Source organism: Oryctolagus cuniculus, chromosome X (assembly GCF_051225735.1).
Source record: "Oryctolagus cuniculus isolate XC-2025 breed Fujian yellow rabbit chromosome X, ASM5122573v1, whole genome shotgun sequence".
NCBI classification, from domain to species: domain Eukaryota; kingdom Metazoa; phylum Chordata; class Mammalia; order Lagomorpha; family Leporidae; genus Oryctolagus; species Oryctolagus cuniculus.
Window position 1 is genome coordinate 16,275,692 of NC_142888.1, and position 14,547 is coordinate 16,290,238.

At 41.3% G+C, this 14,547-nt stretch overlaps 1 protein-coding gene across 1 annotated transcript; it reads left to right on the forward strand.

Moving 5' to 3' along the window:
- The first annotated feature begins 47 nt into the window (after positions 1–47).
- Positions 48–12,069, forward strand: MAGEB3 (MAGE family member B3). The gene is made up of 3 exons (XM_017349638.4): positions 48–170; positions 8,389–8,472; positions 10,516–12,069. The coding sequence occupies exon 3, from the start codon at positions 10,577–10,579 to the stop codon at positions 11,546–11,548; it is 972 nt and encodes a 323-aa protein (XP_017205127.3). The 5' UTR covers positions 48–170; positions 8,389–8,472; positions 10,516–10,576; the 3' UTR covers positions 11,549–12,069.
- Positions 12,070–14,547: the final 2,478 nt, after the last annotated feature.

The following is a 14,547-nucleotide window of genomic DNA, read 5'->3' on the forward strand; positions in this document are numbered from 1 at the left end:
CGTGGCGTGGCGTGGCATGGCGTGGCGTGGCGTGGCGTGGCGTGGCGTGGCGTGGCGTGGCGTGGCGTGCTGTGCCGTGCCGTGCCGTGTGGAGCGGAGCGGAGGCGACAAACCGGGACGAGCCGAGCGGCGTGACGGGCTGAGGAGACGTTTTTGGCGCTTCTTTATAAGTGAGTAAACCGGCATAGAAGTTATGTGAGGTTCTAAATCTGGCTGTGGCAAAGGAAAAAGCACATCGGTACTTTTTAAGAAGTCTGGTATTCTCCGCCTATGCTGGGCTCCCCACATGTACTTTAGCTTCCCTAGGTCATAGCGCTCATAGTATAGGGACCCCTTTTCTGAAAGGTTAGCAGAAGGGAAACTGGTCAAGAGTTAGTAGGGATGTAGCACTCCAAAGGAAATTTTTAAGACTGGTTCATCTTATTTATATTATTTCTAATAAACTGTTTTTATTAATACAGAGAATGGATTTCATGTAGTTCATAGATACAGTTCTGTGTTATGCTATTTCCCTTACTCTCCCTTCCTTCCTTCCTATTTTAATTTTAGAAATAACATTTTTAATTTATAGTCACAGGCATAACACTGCACTAAATAAAGGGCTCAACAAGTTAAAATTAGAAAGACCACTGTTAAGAAAGAGTATATACAAGGGCTATAAAAATAATCAAATAACAAGTTGTCAATTTCACTCATATATATTAAATTATTTTTGGAATTTATATATTACTAGCACAAATCAGAGAAAATATGGAATATTATTTTGGGGGTCTGCCATATTTCACTAAACATAATGGTCTCCAGTTGCATCCATTTTGTGACCAAAGACAGGCTTTCAAATTTTTTGGCTGAATACTACCCATCATGTGTATATTTTTCTTGTGTATGCATTTTCTTTATCTGGTCATCAGTGGGTGGACATCTAGGTTGAGTCCATATGTTAGCTATTGTGAATTGAGCTACTATTAACATTGGGGTATAGGTAATTCTTTCATATGCTGATTTCATTTCCATTCAGTATATTTCCAGGAGTGGGATGGCTGGGTCATATGGTAGATCTATGTATAAATTTCTGAGTAATTGCTATACTGTCTACATAATAGTTATACCAGTTTACATCCCTACCAACAGAGTATAAGGGTAACTTTTTTCCATACATCTTTGCTAGCATTGTTATTTTTTGATTTTTGGATGATAGTAATTCTGCAGGGGTGAGGTGAAACACATTTTGGGTTTTATTTGCATTTCCCTGATGGTTAGTGATCCTAAGCATTTTTTCATGTATCTGTGGGCCATTTGTATTTCATTCTTTGAAAAATGACTGTTCGTGTCCTTTACCCATTTCTTAACTGGGTTGTTTGCATTGTTGTCATTGAGTTTGTTGAGCTCCTTATACATTCTGGATATTAATTGCTTATCAGATGCATAGTTAGAAAAAGTTTTCACCTGTTCTGTTGGTTACCTCTTCACTTTGTTGAATGTTTGCTTTGTAGTGCAGAAGCTGCTTAGCCTGATGTAATCCCATTTGTCTGTATTTTATTGCCTGAACTTCTAGAGTCTTATCCAGGAAGTTTTTTGCCTAGTCCAATTTCTTGCAGTATTTATTATATGTTTTCCTATAAATAGTAGATGGTTTCAGGTCCTAAGTTTAGATCCTTGATCCATTGTGAGTTAATTTTTATATAAGGTATAAGGTAAGGGGTCTTGTTTCATCCTGTTACATGTGGAAATCCAAATTTCTCAACACCATTTGTTGAAGAGTCTGTTCTTTCTCCAGGGAGTGATTTTAGCTCATTTGTCAAAGATTAGGTGGTTATAGATACATGAATTAATTTCTACAGTTTCTATTCTCTTCCATTGGTCCACATGTCTGTTTTTGTGCAAGTTCCCAGTCTGTTCTTATTGTAGCAGTCCTGTAGTATGTCTTGAAATCTGGTATTGTGGTCCCTCCAGCTTTGTTTTTATTGTTCAAGATTGTTTTGGATATTTTGGACCTCATGTGTTTTCATATGAGTTTTAAGATTTTTTTCGGGGCTGCACTGTGGTGCAGTGGGTTAAAGCCCTGGCCTGAAGCACCGGCATCCAATATGGGCACTGGTTCTAGTCCTGGCTGCTCCTCTTCCAATCCAGCTCTCTGATATGGCCTGAGAAAGCAGTGGAAGATGGCCCAAGTCTTTGGGCCCCTGCACCCACGTGGGAGACCCAGAAGAAGCTCCTGGATCCTGGCTTCAGATTGGCACAGCTCCGGCCATTGCAGCCATCTGGGGAGTGAACCAGCAGATGGAAAACCTCTCTCTCTTTCTCTACCTCTCTCTGTAACTCTCTTTCAAATAAATAAAATAAATCTTTAAAAAAAGGATTTGTTTTCTAGATCTGAGAAGAATGTGTTTTTACTGGGATCATATTGAATCTGAATCTGTAAATTAGTTTGTATAGTATGGACATTTTGATTATATTCTTTCCATGAATATGAAAAATTGTACCATTTTTGTGTGTCATCTTCTATTCTTAATGTTTTTTAATTTTCATTGTAGATATCTTTCACACCCCTGCTGAAATTTATCCCGAGGTTTTTTATGTAGCTAGTGTGAATGGGGCTGATCTTACAATTTCTTTCTCAGCTGTAGCATTATTAGTGTATATGAATACTATTGATATATTTGTTGATTTTGTATCCTGCAGTTTTGCCAGATTCTCTTATGTATTCTGATAGTCTCTTAGTGGAAGCTTTTAGTCCACCTATATATAGGCTCATCTCATCTGCAAATGGGGATAATTTGACTTCCTCCCTTCCAATTTGTATCCATTTGATTTCTTTTTCTTGCCTAATGGCTCTGGCTAAAACTTCTAGAACTATATTGAATAGAAGTCGTCAGAGTGAGCATCCTTGTCTGTTCCAGATCTTAGTGGCAGTGCTTTCAGCTTTTCCCTATTCTGTATGATGCTGGCTTTGGGCTTGTCATATATTGCCTTGATTGTGTTGAGGTGTGTTCCTTCTATACCCAGTTTTTAAAAAGATTTTTATTAAAAATGATGTTGTATTTATCAAATGCTTTCTCTTGATCTCTTGAGATAATCACAGGTTTTTAATCTTCATTTGGTTAATGTGATGTATCACATTTATTGATGTGCATGTGTTGAAACATCCCTGTATCCCTGCAATAAATCTCTGTTGGTCCAGGTGGATGATCACTTTGATGTGTTGCTGGATTTGACTAGGTAGTATTGGCCCCTCTCAAATTTTTATTGCTTCTTCCCTCTTACTAATTTTGGGTTTGATTTGTTCTTATTTTTCTGAGTCCTTGAGATTCATTGTTAGATCATCTGTTTGTTACCTTTCCAATTTTTTGATGTAGGTACCGATTGCTATAAATTTTCCTCTTAAGACTGTTTTTGCCATATTCTACAAGTTTTGACATGTCGTATTGACATTTTCATTCATTTCAAGGAATGTTTTGATAGCTCTCTGATTTATTGTATGAATCACTGTTCATTCAGGAGCATGTTGTTCAGTCTCCATGCGTTTGCATATTTTCAAAGTTTCTAAAGTTGTTAATTTCCAGCTTTATTCCACTGTGGTCAGAAAGGATATTTGGGATAATTTCAATTTTTTAATTTGTTGAACTTGTTTTATGTCCTAATATATGATCTATCTTAGAGAATTTTCTGTGCACTGTTGAAAGGAATGTATATTCTGTAGCTGTGGAATGAAGTGTTCTGTAGATAGCAATAGATCCATTCGGTCAATAGTGTAGATTAGCTCTGTTTTTCTTTGTTGGATTTTGTCTGGTTGATCTGTTCATTGATGAAAGTGGGGTGTTGAAGTCCCCAAGTATTATTGTATTTAATTGTATGCCTCTCTTTAGATCCATTGACATTTGTTTTAAATAGCCAGATATCCTAACATTAGGTATATATACACTTATTATAGCCACATTTTCCCTGTTGCATTGATCTTTTAATCATTACATAATAACTTTGTCTCTTAACAGTTTTTTCTTAAAAGGTATTTTTTCTATATGAAAATAGCTACTTCTGCTTATTTCTAATTTTCAGTTACATGGATTATCTTTTTCCATCCTTTCACTTCCAATCTGTGTATCTTTTTTGGTGAAGTGTGTTTCTTGTAGGTAGCATATAGATAGGTTTTGTTTTTTAATCCATTCATCCAGTCTGTATCTTTTAATTGGAGAATTTAGTCCATTTACATTCAATAATTAATGACTTGGTCCTGCCTTTTTTCCAGAAATATTCCTGTTGTTTGTTTTTAATCTCCTTTGTGCTTTTACTAGGAGGTTTTCTGCCTTCATATTCTTTAATAATGCTGATTATCTTTCTCTGTTTCTGTGTTGTATCTCCTTAAGTATAATTTGTAAGGCAGGTCAAGTGGTGACAAATTCGTTCAGTTTTTGCCTGTCTTGGAAGGTCTTTATTTCATCTTCATTTGTAAATGAGAGCTTCACTGAGTAATGTATTCTGAATTGATAGTTTTCTTTTGGGATTTGGACTATATCTCTCTTTTCTCCCCCCAGCCATTTAAGGTTTCTCTTGAGAAATTTGCTGTCAGTCTAATTGGAGACCCTTTAAAGACAGTCTGGCATTTCTCTCTTGTACATTTTAGGATCTTGACTTTTTACTTTTGGAAGTTTGACTGTAATGTGTCATGGTGAAGATATTTTCTTATCATGTCTGTATTTGGATGTCCATATCTTTATCCAGATTGGGGAAATTTTTCTGCTGTTATTTCACTGAATAAGTTTTCTAAGTCATTCTTTTTTCCATACTTTCAGGAACTCCTAAGACTCATATATTTGGTCATTTGATGATACTTCAGAGATTCTGACATTATTTTTGCTTTCTAGTTTCTAGTTTTTTCTTCTTCTTCTATTAAAGACTTGTTTCCTGGCTCAGTTATTCTTTCTTCTGCCTCACTGAGTCTGTTACTAAAGCTTTCCACTGTATTTTTTATTTGATATATTCTTCCCTTCTAATATGTCTGTTAAATTTTTTAAAAGCATTTTAAGGAGTGAGGCCCAGATCAAGCTGGGAGGAGCACATTATATGTCTTCTTTTTGTTTGTGCTGAACTTGAAGATTTGTTTTTTTAATTAGTACTTTTACTGTACATTTCTTTTAATAGGTTATTTCATTTCAGTATCTGCATTTATGAATAGCTTGAATTGCACATTTATGTTTTCCATATATAAATATAAATGTTTTATAGAAATTTAAGGTATATGGCATGTGTTATTATATATATAGTGAAATGATTACTATAGGTAAGCAGTTTAATATATCATATAGTTATCGTTTTTATCATAAAACATCTAAAATTCCTGTTAGAAAATGTCTAGTATGCCATACAGTGTTATGAACTACAGTCCTCTTGCTGTACATTAGATTTATAGACTTATTCAGCCTACATAACTACAATTTAGCAAACTTTGACCTACATCTCTGCATTCTCGCCCATTCCTCCCTCTGGTAACCACTGTTTCATTCTCTGTTTCTCTTTCTTCAAGCAGGCTTTTCTTTCCTTTAAGTTCTGTTCTATTTTATTTTATTTTTAACTGATACATGAAAATTTTACATATTTATAGTCCCATTTTATTTTTTAAGATTTGTTTATTAAAAGGAAAACCAACAGGAGAGAGGGAGAGACAGAGAGTAATCATCTATCTGCTAGCAAATGGCAGCAACTGCCAGGGATGGGCCAGGCCAAAGCCAGGAGTCAGGAACTCTGTTTGAATCTCCTATGTGGGTGGCAGGGACTCACATTTTTGGGCTATCCTTTACTAACTGTTCATGTACATTAGCAGAGAGCTGGATTGGAAATGGAGCAGCCAGAATTCAAAGTGCCCCCCTCCCCAAAAATTTTTTTTAAAAAACTTTTATAATGATTTATTTATTTTGAAAGTCAGAGTTAGAAAGAGAGAAATCAAGATCCATCTTCCATCTGTTGTTTCACTTGCAGATGACCACAATGGACAGTGTTGGGCCAAGCCAAAGCCAGGAACCAGGAGCTTCATTTGGGTCTCCTATGTGGGTGGCAGAGGCTCAATACTTGGCCCATCTTCCTTTGCTTTCCCCAGGCCATTATCAGGGAGATATGGTGAAAGTGGAGCAGTTGGGACACAAACTGGTACCCATATGAGATGCCAGTGTTGGAGGCCGTGGCTTTGTCTGCTACTCCACTATGTCAGCCCCTAAATTTTTTTAAAGCAGTTTTCAATTATTGAGGCCAGAATTAAGATGCAGTGGGTTAAGTCACCTCCTGTGACACTGGTGTCCCATATGGATACCGGTTCCTATCCCAGTTGCTCCACTTTGGATCTAGCTCCCTGGTAATGCACCTGAGAAAACAGCAGAAGCTGTCCCACGAACTTGGGCCCCCTGCTACACACATGGGAGACTGACGTGGAATTCCAGGCTCCTGGCTTCAGTCTGGCCAAGCCCTGGCCATGGCCATTAAGGCCATTTGGGGAGTGAACCAGAGGATGCAAAATCTCAATCTCTCTCTCTCTCTCTCTCTGTGTGTGTGTGTGTGTGTGTGTGTGTGTCTTTCTGTCTTTCTTTGTAACTGCCTTTACAATAAATACATATTTTTAAAATTATCAATTCTTTGTTTTCTAATTTCCTCCAGTCCTTCTTCTTGTAAAATTAAAGGTTATCTACTTGGTTTACTTAGATTATCCAAGAATGTAGAACTTCAATCCTAATATTTTAGGATTTTCATACTAAGATTTTCATACTCACTCTCTTGTTTTTTTTCTTCAGTAATTAAATGAGTATCAGAACTTTGAAAGATTTGTGTTAGTAATGAAAGATATATGTTAGTATTTTGAAGGTTTCCTCCTCCTTCCAAAATAATCAAAACCCTGTCGATTTTAGAGTCTAGGAGCAGCTATCATATAAAACTAAGTGATTAAATTCTCTCTGACCTAAACAACAGATGGGGAAAGGAGGAAGTTCAGATTAAAGCAATCAAGTGTAAATGCCCTGAGATAAGACAGTTTGGAGCCTTAAGGAACTGCAAGTTCCTCAGTGGGAGGTAATGTAAGCAAGGCTTCAGAGTGCGATGGCTGAGATTGTGAGAGTGGTGAACAAGGGTCAGACCTTCAGATGGTACTTCTGAGAGGAGAGATCAAACCTGGAATGGTAAATTTTTCCTAACATTTGCTTTGGGATTGTAGGAAAACCAGAGAGAATCTCCATCCGGGCTAAGTGTGGAAAGTGTATTATGCACCTGTTCCATTATGATGAAACACAGAAGTCACATAAGAGATTAACATTGGCTATTACAAAGGATAGGATGGGCATTGTGGCACAGTGGTTAAGATGGTGCTTGGAACACCCACGTGCCATATCAGAGTGCCTGGATTCGAGTCCTGTCTGTGTTCCTAATCTCAGCTTCATGCTAATGTACATTAATGGGAAGCAAAAGGTAGTTGGCTCAAGTAGTTGGGTTCCCACCACCCACATGGGAAACCTAGGATTGAGTTACAAGCTTCTGCCTGGCTCAGCTCAGGTGGTCACAGGCATTTGGGGAGATAACTAGAGAATAGGACATCATCTGCTCTCTTTTTCTCTGTCTCTTCTTTCCCTATTCTTGCTCTCTCTTTCCCTTTCAAGCAAATAAAATAAGCAAAAATGCTTGAGAAACATCGTACTTTAAAGAGGGATAGAGCAGTATCATTTTTCTGTGCCAATCCACACGTGTTCGGGGCCCCTGCCTTCTGTTGCAGTTTCCTCATCTCACATCAGACCTAGGATGTGGACCTGCATCATTTGCAGTAGGGCACTTCCCAGGAAGCCTTTAATCCAAGAGACAGTAGCAAAAATGAGAACTCCCTAATGAATTAGTATTGAAGAAACAAAATGGAGTAACTTAGAAACCTGACCAAACACACTCTCAAACTTAGAATGCCCCAAGCAGGACAGGCAGACTGGGCATCCTCCCTTCATAGTTCTCAGAGAAGTGAGAAACTTGGCCTAAGGAAGGTAGACCTCAGTTCAGTAGAGGGAGGATCCCAAGGTCTGGTAATTATCAAGATGAAGACCTTGAATGAGGAATAGGGAACCAGGGGAGTGATGGCCCACAGAAACCTGACTCAGCTGTCAGCCCTTGCAGAGTCCAGTATTCCTCATCTAGGCTCACCCTAACTTCCACCTGGGAAGTATCAGGACAGAGAGGACCTTGACCTGAGCAGAGTTATGTCAGGGGCAATGGAGTTCAAGGACTATCCAGAAGTATGGTGAGGTTCTTGAGTGAGGAAAGAAGAGATCACTAAACTCACAAATAAATTGACTTTACAGAGCCTTGTCTGTGTTCTTAACCCTGAGAGGCTCCAGGCAGAGCTTAATTCTAAGATATCCTCATTTCCACCAGGAGTACCTAAGGAAAAGTGGGACATTGTCTTACGGCAGCCTCAGGTCTTCCGAGTGAGGAGTCTTGATCTGAACTGAAGTCAAGGTAAGGACCACTAGTGATAATAAGAGGACCTGTCCCCCAAACAGAGGGCCAACAAGATCCCCACTCCTGTTCTAGGACTGTGAGGCCTCAGGAAATGTTCATCGTTTGTAATATACCTAGACTTCTGCTCTAGGGACTGAGGGCAGTGACTCATTTGGAGACTAGTGGACTTGGGCCACCATAGGGAGGAATCACAGCCTCCACAGAAACCATCACCTGTTTTGAGGCACCAGACGCGGTCACCAGCCTGAGGACCCCTCCTCACTTCTGACTGGAAGGTCTCAGGGAGGGGAGTAATGTGCCTTGGCCCTGTTGTGGAGAGAGAGTTGTCTTGGCTTGAATAGGCAGCAAGGTGAGTGCTGTCAAGAGGTCCTCTCCTCTAAAAAGGGAAGCTCTTTGAGCCCCACCCCTGCTGTCAGCCATGAGACTGGGACCTATATTTCCTCTCTAGGGATTTGAGGATGGGAGAGTTTTGTGTGGAGGCTGGTGACCTCAGGTCAATACAGGAAGGAGCTTCAGGCTCTGCTAGATGTCGGGGTAAGCACATAGGGACCACTGACCCTGTAGTCCACCTCTGCTGTCAGCCCTCAGAGGCCCAGGCAGCCATGATGAGATGTGACTCATCATCACTTCTGCTTGGAAGATGAGGATCATAGGGTGAATGAGAGGTAGAGTGTCCTGTTGGCCAAGGGTGAGTTCCAGTACCATCTGGAGTCAAGATGAGGACTTTGAGTGGGTACTGCAGAGGACATTCCTCTCTTATAACCAAAGGGTTTCTGCTAAGCTCCACACCTGCACGGAGCCCCCGAGAGGCCCCAGGAGGCTGTCAGGCTTAATTCTGCCTGAAAGTCTCAGGAAGGAGAGGGCATTGGTCTAATAGAGTAGATCCAGTTCAGCAAGTGGAGGTAACATAGGTCCTCACTGGACTCCAAATGAAGGCTCTGAGTGCTGATGAGGTACTCTTCCCCCACTAGAGGTAGCAACACAAAGAAGTACTGTACTCCTTTCTGTGAGATTCCAGGCAAGGGGAGGGGACCCTGACTTCCGTGAATGGAGCCCTGTTCTGAGGCTCTAAGACTCAGGTTATTGGGGGGAGGTATCCCAAGTGCTACTAGAGTTGAGTTTGGAGACTTGAGTGAGGACTAAGGAGAATACCAACTCTAATAAGTGAGGTCCCATAAATTCTACTTCTTTTCTTATTCATAAGGAAACGCAGAATAACTGTAAGGGCAAGGTGGCCCCTTTCTTGCCCCTTTCTTCCTGAAGAGTTCCAAGAATGTTGGCCTAATTGTATGCCTGAATCCTGCAGAAGGAAGACCACAGTCTTTACGTAAAAGGAGTCAGGGTGAGGATCCTTAATGAGAACTGAAGATAATATTCACCCTCACAAAAGAGGAAATGGAGTCTCCCCAACTACTACTTATAGCCATAAGAGTGCAAGCCTGGAAGTCAGGTGTATGTGAACTCTCCTTTCCTCTTGGTAATATTACTTTTGTCTGAGGGGAGGGGCATCAGTCAACAGTGACAAATATCCCAGCTCCTAAGTATAGCTTTGGTGAGGGCCCTGAGTGAGAACTCAGGACTCCAGTAAGCACACGACAGAGAAGGCTTCCACAGAGCGCTTGGCATTGAATATCCTCCTGGAAGTGGTAGTGGGCTGAGGTACCCCATTACTTCCTAATAGGAAGCCCCAAAGAGCTAAGGATGTTGATTGGAGATGTGAAATTTAGTGCAGCACAGGAGAGGGGCCCCAGGAGTAGATACAGTGGCCCTGAATGTGAACTGGGAGGACTCCCCTACCCCAAGGCAGAAGGGATTCTACAATGTGTAGATCTGCCTCTTTTGCTCTCAGCCCTAGGACACACTAGCCAGACTGACAGGTTGTAGCCTAAGGCACACTTTAATGTTTCCACAGGGTTCTTAGAGGACAGGCTTATCAGAACTAGAGCAGTACTTTCACAGAAACCTGCAGACGCCTTCTTAAATCCAAGGTGGCCTCTCCCTGCTGAAAGTGGCCTCACCCTCTCATCCTGTCGCCTCCAGGTGCCTGTACCTCCTGCTTTCCTGCCCACTTTCCAGCCTGCTGTCTCTGACTACAGCCATCATGCCTCGGGGGCAGAAAAATAAGCTTCAAGCTCATGAGAGATGCCGCCAGGCCAAAGGTGAGACTCAGGGCCTCCAGAGTGCTGAGGCTCCTGCAGCCAAGAAGCAGCTACACCCTTCCTCATCTTCTCCTCAGTTTAGAGGTACTACTCAGAGAAAGTCTGCTGCTGTGTCACGTGGTGCTCTCAAGAGGCGTCAGAGAGCCCTACCCACCACAGCGTCTGTAGATGCTCCTTGCACAAGATCATCCAGAAGAGCCAACTGCAAAACCAAGAGAAAGCAAAGTTCTTCCCAGGCCCCACTCTCCACTGTGGAGTCTCCCAGAGGCCCTCTAACCAAGATGGCAGGTACATTGGTACAATTCCTAATGTACATGTCCAAAAGTAAAAAGCCTATTATGAAAGCAGATATGCTGAAGATTATCCCTAAAAACTACAAAAAACACTTCCTTGAGATCCTCAGAAGAGCTGCTTTCAACATAGAAGTGGTTTTTGGTGTTGACCTAAAGGAAGTTGATTCTACCAAGCGATCCTATGTTCTCGTCAGCAAAATGAATCTTCCCAACAATGGGATAGTGAATCGTGGCAGGGGTTTTCCCAAAACTGGTCTGCTGATGAATCTCTTGGGTGTGATCTTCACAAAGGGCAACTGTGCCACTGAGGAGAAGATATGGGAATTTCTGAATAAGATGAAGGTCTATGCTGGGAAGAGACACTTCATATTTGGGGAGCCCAGGAAGCTCATCACCCAAGATTTCGTGAAGCTTAAATACCTCGAGTACCGCCAGGTGCCCAACAGCTATCCTGCACGCTATGAATTCCTTTGGGGTCCGCGAGCCCATGCTGAAACCAGCAAGATGAGAGTCCTGGAGTTTTTGGCCAAGATCCAGAACACAGCACCCAGTGCCTTCCCAGCCTTGTATGAAGAGGCATTGAGAGATGAGGAAGAGAGAGCTGAAGCCAGAGATATTTAGTGATAGCAAATGGAATGTACCGGGGCTGTGTTCAGCTCCTCCCACACCTAATGAAGTTGAGGCAAATTCTTCACTTTGTAGTTAAAGAGAGCAGTCACTGTTCCAAACAGTAGAGGTCTCGATGTAACCTGAGGGAACACAGTGTCTAATACTTGTGTGTTCCTGTTCTATTTGGGTAATTTGGAGGTTTTTTATATTTTCTTGGTATTTTTCAGAGGTTTCTTTTATTCAATATTATAATCTAAGTTTATGCATTGTATAAGTCATGCTCATTTATCAAGTTTAAAAATAAGAGTTTTAAGAAAATTTCATCTTTTTAGTGATCTGCTGCAATTTAACAGAATTGAAACAAGCATTTCCTTGAAAATGTGAAAAATCAGCAGTAAAATGGAATTGAGAAAGAAAAAGCATCAGATACTCAGTATTTTGTTTCCTAAACTCCTTTACTCTGTTTTATAAAATTAAAAGATAAATAAATGTACCTGGCTTATTCGATAGTATAGAATTAAATCACAGTAAATTAAAACCCATGCTCACAGGTTTATTTATTCGAATACCCCAAACCAACTGTGCGTCTGCTCTTGGAGATCTTCACAGGAGGCCTGAGAAAAAAAAGACCTAGCAACAGACCATAAAATTATAAGGCTGAGAGGTAGCTATCACATAAGGAAAATGATGGTATCTACTCTTAAGACCAAAAGGACAAATGAAAAGAAGGGTTAGGAAGGGTGGGAGGTGGTTTCAGATGACAGCAGTCAAATGTAAATCACTTGTTCAAGGCATTCTTAGGCCTTAGAGAGATGCAAGTCCCTCTGTGGGAGGTAATGTAAGGGAGGCTACATGGTGGGCTGACTGTGGGAGTGGTGAGTCCGGGCCCAGGCCCTCAGATGGTGCATCTCAGAGTGGAGAGACCAAGTTTGGCATGCGAAATTATTCCTAACATTTGCTTTGGGGTTGTAGGAAAACCAGGGAGAATTTCCAGCTGGGCCAGGGGTAGAAAGTATCTTGTGTTTTCCCAGTGCAAGTAGACACAGTGCACACACTGGGTATTCTAGGCATATCATCTTCAGGGAGTTCTTGAAAAACAAGATGACACCCTCAAGGAAGGTGTGATGCTCAGAAGCCACTGCGTTTTCATTCTTTGACCTGGGTTGAGGGATCCAGAAGCTTTTCTATCAAAAGATAATTTGATTAGCTTATATTGGGTATAATTTAACACAATGCAGGCAGGGTGGATTTGGGGTTATGGTTAGGTGAATGAAAATGAAAATGGTTTAGATGGAAGGTGAAGAGAGAAATTTTGGGCCCTTGAAAGACGTTTTAGAAATTTGGGTTACAGCAACTGAGAGAGTACATATCACACTGACATTGCATGATTTACCAAGCAATGGGAAAATATTATGGAATTGACTTTCCTTGCTAAAGTAACATTTTGACAGTTTTCTTTGTGCTAGCTTCCAGCTTGAAAAATAAATCCCAGATTGTAACGTTGTAGATAAATTAATCATAATATAGACTGGGTTGTTTTAAACATGCCATATATATGCTTTCTTTTTTTATTTTTTTATTTTTTTTATTTTTTAACAGGCAGAGTGGACAGTGAGAGAGAGAGACAGAGAGAAAGGTCTTCCTTTGCCGTTGGTTCACCCTCCAATGGCCGCCACGGCCAGCGCGCTGCGGCTGGCGCACCGCGCTGATCCGATGGCAGGAGCCAGGAGCCAGGTGCTTTTCCTGGTCTCCCATGGGGTGCAGGGCCCAAGCACCTGGGCCATCCTCCACTGCGCTCCCTGGCCACAACAGAGAGCTGGCCTGGAAGAGGGGCAACCGGGACAGAATCCGGCACCCCAACTGGGACTAGAACCCGGTGTGCCGGCGCCGCTAGGCGGAGGATTAGCCTAGTGAGCCGCGGCGCCGGCCACCATATATATGCTTTCAACATAGAAGTGGTTTTTGGTGTTGACCTAAAGGAAGTTGATTCTACCAAACGATCCTATGTTCTCGTCAGCAAAATGAATCTTCCCAACAATGGGATAGTGAATCGTGGCAGGGGTTTTCCCAAAACTGGTCTGCTGATGAATCTCTTGGGTGTGATCTTCACAAAGGGCAACTGTGCCACTGAGGAGAAGATATGGGAATTCCTGAATAAGATGAAGGTCTATGCTGGGAAGAGACACTTCATATTTGGGGAGCCCAGGAAGCTCATCACCCAAGATTTCGTGAAGCTTAAATACCTCCAGTACCGCCAGGTGCCCAACAGCTATCCTGCACGCTATGAATTCCTTTGGGGTCCCAGAGCCCATGCTGAAACCAGGTGGAATATATATATATATATATATATATATATTCTGATATATATTCCACCTTTCCTGCATGAAAGGGTTTTTAAATCCCCTTCACAAGTAGAAATCCTGAAACTCAGTGTTTGGTAATGTGCTCCATTTCACACGACTGGTAAGTGATAAGGCTGGGACAGACCTCTGGTCTGAATTAGTATAAAGCCCATGCCATTCTGTGCCTACCAACCAGAGGCTGACTTTGTATCCCTGGATTCACCATTCATTTCACTATTCCGAAATGTGTCTCAGGTGATAATAAAGAAGGACTTCAGGTACAATCCACGGGATTGGGTTGCATAACCAGATCAGTAGAAATACGAAAATGATTGAGAGGTAAGTTAAAGGGAAAAGATCATAATATTTGATGACAATATGATCAGTGACACATGCAAAATCAGATAACCTCAAATGATCATGAGCTCACATTTTGTCTTTGGGGACAATCCCTTCCTTTGAAAAACTTAAAAGTGCTTCAAACCTAAATACTTAAGAGGTTGAATTTGGTAAAAAGAATAAATGGATCAGCATGTTTTTCATGTGACAGTACATCTGTCCTTGGACCCCTGCCTTGCATTATATCTTCCTCATCTTCTGTAACTGCTGGGTAAGAAACCCATTCTCTGCAAAGTTTCTCATGGGGAAACTGGTCAAAATTTTTTAGGG

Bases quoted from the DNA above. Each gene is read 5' to 3' on its own strand.
- MAGEB3 (XM_017349638.4), top strand. From the start codon at position 10,577: ATGCCTCGGGGGCAGAAAAATAAGCTTCAAGCTCATGAGAGATGCCGC.